Source organism: Enhydra lutris, unplaced genomic scaffold (assembly GCF_002288905.1).
Source record: "Enhydra lutris kenyoni isolate GAN:26980312 unplaced genomic scaffold, ASM228890v2 scaffoldscaffold16, whole genome shotgun sequence".
In the NCBI taxonomy this organism is placed as follows: domain Eukaryota; kingdom Metazoa; phylum Chordata; class Mammalia; order Carnivora; family Mustelidae; genus Enhydra; species Enhydra lutris.
In genome coordinates, this window is record NW_019154100.1 from 27274305 (window position 1) to 27284569 (window position 10265).

The 10265-nt window shown below is 51.7% G+C and overlaps 1 protein-coding gene across 1 annotated transcript in view; it reads right to left on the minus strand.

The window, feature by feature from the left end:
* LOC111147451 (homeobox A13) overlaps positions 1-319 on the minus strand; it is a 2352-nt gene extending 2033 nt beyond the window's left edge. The window contains exon 1 of the mRNA XM_022503463.1: positions 1-319. Within this exon, the coding sequence (XP_022359171.1) occupies positions 1-319 (319 nt within the window).
* Positions 320-10265: the final 9946 nt, after the last annotated feature.

Below are 10265 nucleotides of genomic sequence, written 5' to 3' on the forward strand. Positions count from 1 at the left end.
TGTTGTAGGCGGCCGCGGCGCCGGGCGCCAGGGGCGCCGGATGCGCCATCAGGTTGCGGCACTGGTTAGCTGCGGCCGCCGCGGCCGCTGCGGCCGCCGCTGCCACCGAGAAGTTGCCCCCCGCGGCCGCAGCCGCCGGGTGGGGGAAGCCCCCGCCCCCGGCCCCGGCCGCCGCCGCCGCCGCCGCCGCTGCCGCCGCCGCCGCCGCCCCTTCCATGTTCTTGTTGAGTTCGTCGGCCACCAAGCCACCGCCGTTGTCGTAGAGAAACATGACGGTGGGCTCGATCCAGCGGGGGTGGAGGAGCACGGAGGCTGTCATAGCCCGAGCCGCATGGAGAAGACCCCAGTGGCGCTGTTTTAAAAAGCCCCCAAGAAGTGAAGAGCGCGCGGCGCGGGGCCGGGGCCCGAGCGAGGGGGGCGGATCGCGCCCCGCGGGGTCGCGCCAGGCGGCCGCCCATTGGCCCGCCCCCATCCCGCTCCGCCCACGGCGTATGCAAAGCGGGCGGCTCCAACCCGGGTTCTGCGCTGTGCACCCGCGGTCCCCGCCGCCGCCCGCGCGGTCCCCAGCGCCAGCGCCAGCGCCCGCCGCGCGGCCGCGAACCATTCACCCAGGGGAGAGGCGGGGGACGCGGGCGAGTGGGGGCGGAAGACGGCGGGTGGGGTAGGGAAAGAAGGGCGGCCTCCTCGCAGCTCCCCCTTCCCTTCCTCTGTCCCAGTGGGGCCCAGGGCAGAATTAGGCGGGGAGGGGACGGCGGCGCGCTGTTGCGTGGAGACCTGAAGCAGTGGGAGTAGGTCAGGTAAATCGGCGGGCGGCTAGGGATGGGATAGTAGCGGAAATGGGGCGTAGTCCAGGCTGCATGTTTCTTGGGGCCTTTGAAGCTGTTTTCTTTCCAGGTATCCGCGAGTCTTTCCGCAGTGGGACCGTAGCGTGTACACTAGCGCTTTCGGCTTCGAGAGCGTCAAGATTTGACTCCCTCCAGGGGATCGTGGCGGTGCATTTGCGGATGCGCCTGGCTCATGGGTCCCAGGACGTTCCCCTGGAAAGCTTGGACTGTGTTTAGGAGCGCTCTCCGCTTTCCTGTCTACAGTGCTGGCGGGCAATTTCATACACTTGCGCTTAGGCCCATAGGGTGTCAGAAAGACCCCCTCACACCCACACTGACATACGCACTCATATTCAAGTGTACTCTGATCAGACGCTCACACTTAGGTATAGAGACTGTGTCACACTCTGCCCTGATAACAGCTCTTCCTTCTCCAGAGACTTGGGAGCAATCTGTGCGCAGTATTCTCTGGTGCTCCTGCATCTCCAGCCAGGCTGTCCTGTCCTGGAAGTTTAAAAGGAACAGCCCCGGGTGCTGATTGGGACTCCCTTTCTAGGGCCTAATGGCTTCATAGATCTTGGGCTGGAGCCCGTTCTTCAGGCACCTGGACACTCCCTATTTCACTTCATTTTGGAACAGGAGAAGGGGGCTTGATGGAGCTATTTCATGCCTTCCACCCAAGGAGAACTGGGGAGAGCATTGTCTCCAGCCTGCAGAGGGTGCCCAGTCCTCCCTCTGTCCAAGAACCAGCCAGAGAAGTCTTTCCTCTGTATCTGGAAAATGCAGACCCTTTCGTGAGAACACGGTGGGGTGTTGGTGGTGGAAGAGCCAAGCAGCCATCATTTCTTGGTGGGGGATTCTGAGGGTCCTGTTGCTTTGGGGTTACATACTTCCATTACTGATTGTGGAGGCTGTGAGCTGATCAAACATCCAGAAGGGGAACAAACGTTCAAAGTGAAAGTGGGTGTATTCTACAGGAATGTCAGGTTTGGGGAGAGCGCTGGACTCCCTTTCATCCCAGAGCATTGGGATGGGCATCAGAAGTGTGGACTTGCCATCCCCTTCTAGCTTGCAGACTCAGCCAGAAGTTCAGAGTGTTGCAAATGTCCCCAGCCCCAATTCCCTGCCCTGATCTGCTCCCTAAGGCTCCTGGTTTTCCTGCAGAGCCCAGACCAATGAGGCTGGGCTCCAGCTTTTATCTGCCTTAATCCTTGGGTTTGCGGGGACCAATGTTTAAGTGCTGCCCAAAAATAAAGCCTTCTATGACACCCCCCTCCCATCATACATGTACGCAGTGTACCTTTTCCATCCTGCCTTTTTAGTAGCTCCGGGTAAATATTGATCTGCCTCCAGTTTACCTCCTCCCTGAATGGCCATTTGCAGACTAAGGAACTAGCCTCTGTAGGGACTTGATTTTTGTGTTACTTTCCGGCCCTGTTCTCCCCCCTTCCTTCCTCCAAGTGGCATTGTAAAACTCACAGTGACAAAGAGACAGGATAGGGTTCGAGGCCCCAGTTCCTGAGGACTTGAGGGCTGTTTTACATACGGGTCAGACACGGCTAGAGGCCAAGGTCAAGTTGAAAGTTGCAGTCTAGCCTGTGTGAGAACTGCCATGCAAGCGGGGAGATTCAGGGAGCTGCCGCAAGGCCCACTGCTCACCTTCCTTCTCTCACTCTTGACTCTTTTTTCTTTGGAATTACTCTTTCTTTCTCTGTTTGGTTACCCAGTTTTTTTCCCGCCTTGCTTTTGTGAAGATTTTGGGGCCGTGTTTACAGACTCTTCTTCTCTGCCTCCACCCTGCTCTCTTGGCCCCGGCTTCAAGCCTCTTCTGTTTTCCAGCCAGACCCAGAAAAACGAAAACACAGCACAGGGAGCCCCCACCAGCCGGCGCCCGTGCCAGCTCACCTCTGGCCATGGCGCAGCTGCTGGTGCACACAGCGGCCAAGGCCAGCTCCACATTCCTCCCTCCCTCTCCCCACTTCACCGGAGACCGAGCCCTGGATGCAGAGGAAGGGCCCCAGCTCCACGGACTGCCAAAGTCGACTGGGTCCCCTCCTCACCAAAAATGGTGAGACAAGATTTCATCTTGTCTGCTGAGAAGCAACAAGCAGGTTTGTCTGGGAGGGACTGGCGCTGTGGGAAGTTTTTGGTTTGCATCTCGAATTAGGTTTTGCTCCCGAAACTTTTCGGCTCCTGAATTATTTATTGAGCTTTGTGGTAGATCTTTAGCGATCAAGTATTTGGATATTTACTTAGTTCCCCATATCTTTCTATCAACTTATAAACACTTTTAAGTCATGGTTACTTAGAGAGAGGCAGCCTGCTTGTTCCCTTTTTTGTCTTCGATCTCGATATACATATATATATATATATACATATATATATATACATATATACATATAAATATATATATATATAAATAATGGTACATATGTATATATATATATATATGCAATGATTTTTTTTTTTAAACCAAGCAAGTCAATGGCGTCCTGGTGTGCTTTCATTGTTTTTAAATCTGCAGGTCCTGTTAGATGTCGGGTTGTAGCCACCGACCAGTGGGGATAGTTTCTAGAATTTGAATGAGTTCTGTGAATAATTTAGTCTTAGTTTCTAGAATTTCTACTCACTTTGAAGCAAGAAAATCTCTCTCCCTTCGTGTCCTTTGGCCAGGGAAATATGAGATTCATTAATGGTTCCTAATACTATTTCTTTACCTCTTAGCTCTTCCAGATAGCCACCAAACTGGTTTTCTGTGGGAAAAGAAATGTTGGAGGGCAGGGAAGAAGTGTGTGGTGAAGGGGTGTGCCTTGGAAGCAAGCACAGATTCTCCTAATGTTCTTCCTCTTTTCCTAAAGGCGAGATCAAGACTCACTTGCCTGCGGAGCTCGTTGGGTCTGACCCTCTGAAGCCATCTCTCTGCTTTTTTTGCCTGTCAGGCTCATGGATTCCGATAGCCCTACAGGGAGGCACCATCAACCTGAATCCTGGAGATGGCAATTTTATTCTCAGAGTCTTTGCGGGCTAGGCTGGGGACGTCAGGGTACCCACTGGGATCTGCATCTGCAGGCGCAGTAGCCATTGAGCAACAGGGCGGCAGGAGTAGAGTTAGGCTCTGTCTGGGGCTCCCTGATTTCTTCCGGAGGAGCCCTGAGTGGGCAGCATGGGCAAGATCAGGGGACGGCATCTTAGTGGTTTAGCCTTTGTTCCAGGAGCTGCCAGACCCCTTCCCTTGCCAGGTCCTTGGCAGGCATGGCTTCTAACCTCCTAGTGCAGGCCAGGGTGCCCTGCGGGGTTTTGGCTGCCCTGGAACCTCCTGCTGAAGAAAGAGACCTTGGCTGTGTTTTTTTGGGGCGGTGGGGGTATTCGCGGCCAGCTTGGGTCACAGAGCCCTGGGCTTTCAGGGCTGGACAAGAAAAGGACAAAAGGAAACCAGGTTTTAATCGAGTTTGATTTTCACTAGCAAATGAAATTTACCTGCTCTCACTTTAACTTGGAGGAGGCTGTCAGCACTAGTCCCTGGCACTGTTTCTCTGCATCCATCCAGCATTAGGATAAACATTCCTCCCCTGGTTTTAAAGACACTTTGTATTTCAGGATATTCATGTGTTTCTAATGTATCCAAGCAGCTTTACGAGCTGCATTTGCAGAACATCTTAACCCTCTCTCTCCCACCGCAGGAGGGGTGGGGGGCATGGGAGATAATGGCAAATGAAGAAAGATCCAAAGTGGGGAGTGGAAATGGCTGAGGAGCTGAGGCTGGCTAAGAGAGAAAGAGAACAAGAGAGAAGGAAAAACACCCAAACCAAATCGTATCTCAGAATCTGTGGTTGACCAGACGGCTTAGAAAAGAGACAAGTGGGGCTGTTCTGTTCGTGGTGGGCTTTGGGGCTTGCCCAACAGGGCAGAAGCTTAAGGAGGAAGGGTAGGTTCTGAAGAAACTTAGCTAGCCAGTAGGCAGACAAATGGTGCCTCCAGAGTCACTTGCTCAAGCTCTCACTCCATATTTTTGTGCATTTGAAGCATTAATGAGGCAGCAAAAGACCCAAGGCTGTAGGGATAGTTTTGGACTATGGGAAGTAACCTGGTACTGGTGATGACCAATGCTGACACGGAGAAAATTGGAGAAAGTGCAAGGTCCAGAAAAAAACACATAGACTCCACCTTGCCTTTAAGATCTCACCCCAGTGAGCTTTGATGAGGGCAAGTTTTTGGAGGAACAGCGCTCCTCCTGCCTCAGGTGGGTTCCTTCCAGCCCCTGGCCTTCAAGGCCACCAGGGCACAGTGCCTGGCAAAAGCAGAAGCCCGGGGAGGACCCCATTCATAGCTCTGCCCTGCAGTGTTTCCCCCAGAAAGTCCCCAAACAGGAAAGTCTCCCTCCCCCTTTAGAACAACCAGTCCCAGGTCCCAGCCTCCCTGGAGGAGCAATTGCCTCTGCACAGTGCCAGCCATCAGAGCCCAGACTCCCCACGGTTGGCGCAAACTTGGAGCGAAGGGAGCATTGCCGCCTCTGAGGTCCGCCTCCCTCGCGCTCAGCGAGGACTGGGTGATTCTGCGGGTGGTGGTGGTGATGGTGAGGGGACACCGCCTGCCCCGAGGGGGCCAACGCTCTGCTCTTGACCGGACCTGGAAACTCAACATTTGCTCAAAAGAGGTAGCACATTAGAAGCTAAAAGAACTCAAGAGAATCTCTCAGCCGGAAGGAAGAAACGCCTTCTTGCAGTCCCCAGCTGGCGGCGGAGGTGCGGGGCGCGGTGGACCGTGGGTCCCATGCCACCCAGGGAGTGAGCTCCCCGTCACCGGGCTGGGCGCTGGGAGAGCGCAGGACCGCCGGAGGAATTCCTGGCAGCGCTGACGGGGAAAGGGCGAGAGGTCTCTGGACCCGCGGCTGCCTGCCCCACCACTGCCCGAAAGGAGTCCCACCCGCCGGCCTCCAACCCTATCCTAGCTCGATGCTAACGCCGCCGTCAACAAAACAGGAAACCAGCGCCGGGCTGTGGGTTCATTATGTCAACAAATGCACTGAAGACATTCGAGCGTTCGAAGGAAACAGGGGTTGGGGACGTAAGCCTGGCCCCGCGGAGCCCCGGCTTTCTCGCGGAGACACCCGCGCAGGCAGTCAGGCGGCCACGCGGCCTGGGCCCGCGGGAGTCGGTGTCTGCTCTGAACCCTGAAGACTCCTACGTCCCCGACCCGGGTTGCGAGTTCGTGACGCACGGAACTAGCGAGGGAAGGAAACTCACCAGCACAGCCACGAGCTTGGGGAACAGAGCAGAGAACGCAGAGGTGTGCTCAGACCTTTACCGCACGTTATGTCCTGTAATCAGCATAACGACGTGTGTGCCTTGATACACACACATGCTTGCACATCAAATGCACGCACGCACCCAGGGGACGCGGACAGCCAACGTCATGTGCCTGAAATACAAGCACACCGAGTCTCGAGGAAGACTATTTCCTCCTGCTGGACCAGCTTGGCGACATACTTTGGGGTGGCTGGCTTCTCCCTACTCCTTCTGATTTTTCCGACCTCTCTCTCCATTCCCTCCCCCCTTGGCTTTATAAATACACCTGTCCCCAGTGGAAGGCGAGTCCCTGACTGGCATTTACCTGGTTCGGGTGTCCTCCCCAGAAACTCTGGCTGGCTCTGGGGACCCGCTCGGAGCCCATCAGGAGCACCGACGCTGCTCGTGGCGCAGCCGCCGCTCCTTTGTCCCGCTGCTCCAGCCCCCACTCAGCCCAACGCTCGGGGAAACGAAGCAGCTCAATAAAAACTTTTGATATTAGTTTTTATGGGTATTTACACTCTAGTCAGGGGAGCCGAGTACGGAAGCTCCATTAATCAGCCCCCAACCTCGAGTTTGGATGCTCAGTTTATGGGTTGGGAAAAGGGAGCTTGCCGGAAAGAAAGCCTGAGGATGGCCGGCTGAAGCCGGAGGAATGAAAAGGGAGTAAGATCGTTTTCCGTTCGCGGAAAAAGAAGATTAAGCGGGTAATTCCAGGTGCTACCCAACGGACTGAGTTTTTATTCGAAACCCTGCAGGGGATAATTTTTTTCACCTTTGCCTAGCACAGCATTTTAAGAAATCTTTTTATTACAGAATTTTCCGCACACACAAAAGTATAATGAACCCCTATATACCCAATTCCTAGTTTCAACCACAACTGTCATTTTGTCTTTCACGTTTCATCATCCACTTCCACTCTTTTTTTCTTTCCTTTCTTTTTTTCTTTTCCTGGAGAATTTTAAAGTAAATCACAGACATCGAATCATTTCACTCCCACCAGGATTTTGAGAATAAATTTCAAGGTTGAGTAATATTGCTCAATAAAAAGGAATTCTTCCTATGTCTGAGAGAAAGGGGTCAGTATGTTTGAAACTGAATTGTTCTGATTAGAATCTAGAAAGACTTGAGGGTCCACCTAAGAGGAATCTGAGCAAAAAAGGAGTTTGGAGTGTGAGTGCATTTTGCTTGTTGGAAATTTTATGTCTCTTCTTTATCAAATATGTATATGCATGAAGGAGACTTATGTTACCTTTTTCCATGAGTGTGTTATCCTTTAATGGAAGATTTGTACTGCTGGGTAGGATTTGGGTGAGAGATGACAACCATGCCTCAGTCCTTTCTGGATTCCAAGTTAACCTGTATCCCTTCTATTGGAAAAAGAAACATTTCCCATTTCAACACACTTCTTTCCCTGGTAGAAATCAGAAAGGATTTCTAATGATTGAGGTAGGAAGGAAATATTTGCAGTGGATTGATAGCTCCTCTCAGCAACCATAGTTTTCAGGAAGAAATTCTATGTATTTTCTAAAATCTCAGCAGCAAAAGATTTTTAAAAATTAGTAAAGACATTGTGGTTTGTTTTGCTTTGTTTTAATTCAGCGGTTTACTTGACAATGAGCATGGTCCTCCCCAGCAAATTATGAAGGGTGATCCAACTAAGAGCCTTGGTGACTTTTGAAAACAAAGATTCGAAAGTAGAAAATAGTAATCTGTTGAATTTGACAAGTCCTAGACCAGGCAGCTACTTACCTTATAACCCCTGTTCTGAGTGAATATTAGTCATCCTTGCTGTGGCAGAGTGTTGGGCTATTTTGCATTTAGATTGTTTATAGTTCCTTAGTTCTCTCTCTCTCTCTCTCCTTTTTTTTTTTTTTTTTTTTTTTAGGAGTCCTTAAATATCTAGGACACTTTTGCTCCTCATGCTTTGGTGCTAATAATATATGCTAAAATAGCCACTCATTGTATTAGAAAAGGGCTATTTGTCTAAACTTATAAGGGATGCTTAATTTAAACAATAGGAGAAATTATGTGCACAAATTTCTATAACTCTCTGATAGCTCCAGCTATACTCTCCGGAAGCCCCTGGAGACATTGGTCATGAGTCCCTTCCCTGCAGACTGTAGGGCATTAGCAAGGTTGAATTCTACTGGTGCCTTGGGCACTGCAGCTCATTGGAGGGTCCTGGTCTCCTGACTCTAAGATGGAATTCCCAAGGGGCTTAAGGTCTGGGTAGGGGTCAGGGTAGGGACTGCAGAAATAAGGAGATTCAGAGGAAGAGGGAGAAGGAAGAGAAATGCCCCAGAAAAGCTGGGAGACAAAGAGGAAGGGAGAGATGGTAGGGCAGAAAACAAGAAGTGAGGAAACCATAATTGCCAACAGAAAGTCAAGCTACAGGAGCTCAAAGTAGGCCTGTGTTTTTAAAACTCTGCAGAAATTCGTTGTCTCAGAAAGCCAATTCTCTGAAGCCTGGCTGCTCCCCCAACCCCCTGCCACCGCTGGTGAGGAGGGGGTGCTTAGGCCACAAGCTTCCTCCCAACGATTTGATTTCTTTCACCACACAAAAATAATCTGGGCTGGGGTGCCTGAGTGGCTCAGAGGGTTGAAGCCTCTGCCTTCGGCTCAGGTCATGATGATCTCAGGGTGCTGGGATCAAGCCCTGCATCTGGCTTTCTTGCAGAGAGCCTGTTTCCTCCTCTCTCTCTCTCTGCCTGCCTCTCTGCCTACTTGTGATTTCTGTCTTTCAAATTAATAAAAAAATAAATAATAAATAATAAATAGTCTGGGCTTTAAGAAACCAATTGTGGACCAGCATTAAATGTGGACGTGAACTTCTCCCCAATGGGAGAGCCCAAGCAAGGAATTCTGGCTGCTATCAGCTGCCCCAGCATAGGTCGTGAGCCAGACTTGGGACAAGCCCTCAAGCCTGCTAGCAATTACATGCTCTCAACCACTTTTAAAAAGGCCATATTTCTTTACATTTCTAGGACCTAATGTGAGGTTATGTCAGGTCATGGGACCCTTGGCTAGTGCAAAGTAATTTGATGTCATTGAGAGCAAGCACACTCGTTTGTCACCCTGAGGAATAGACATCCCCATGGGCCTGAGCTGGGAGCAGAGCAGAGTAGGGCTGGCTGGGACTGTGGGATCCGGCCATGGTACCGGGGCTGGCTTAGCTTAGTAGGTAGGGCAGTGCTTTCAGGGTCATGTTTGCCAGTGCAGGGGAGTGGGGGGCCAGCTTTGTTCCAGCATACACGTCAGCCCATCGAACTCATGTGGGATCCCAAGTGCTTTAGGCCCTTGGATCCCAGGTTCCTTTGGTACAGGATAGAAGTCTCAGTTTTTCAATTCCCTGATAGTAAAGCTGGTTAGTCCAGCCGCAGTCCTTCCTCCTATCTTCCTCCCACCACCGCTCCAATGCTCTGTACCAGATTCAATAAAACCTCAGGGGGTCTCCCCATGTGAAGAACAAGATCCATCCACCTGCAAGGTGATGCAGAGGGGAGGGCAGAAGGGACCATAAGCCTCTTGGTCCTTTGGAGATGTACTTCGGAGTGTGATGGGGTTGGCTAATATCTTAATGAAGGGCTGTGATGCATTTGCCTTGAATAATCTCATTCACTGTATCCAGTTACTTTCAGGTTTGGGGGAGGATAACAACAAAGCCAAAGAAATGGGGTTCCCTGAGCCTTCCTTTGAGAATCAGGGAGGATCTAAGCCCCAAGTATGGGGAGGTGTGGGGAAGGCAACTTGATGGGCAAGAGGAGGAGCGGAGAGGCCATTTGGGACAGCTGTGGACTAAACATAAGGTGGGGTCCTCCTACGGAGGGCAACTCTTGGCAGTCATTGCTGTCCCCTGCAGTCCCCACCTGAGGGTCTGGAAAACCTCAGTGGAGCCATAGACCCCCTGCTGCAGGTGCCAAATTGTGGCTCCACAAAGTCCTGGGATTCATACACTGAAATGTGGTGTGTATATAACCCTTGTTGATACAGAAGGCGCCCTGGGAATGCTCTTCCTCCCTGACAATTGTAAGCTGACGTAATGCCACAATAAATGGAACAAGAGGGGAGAATTTAGATCCAGCCCAAGTGGTCAGCTAGGAGGTCCTAAGGAGAGAGGCCCTGCTTTAAACAGGCGAGGTCGGACAGCAGAGAC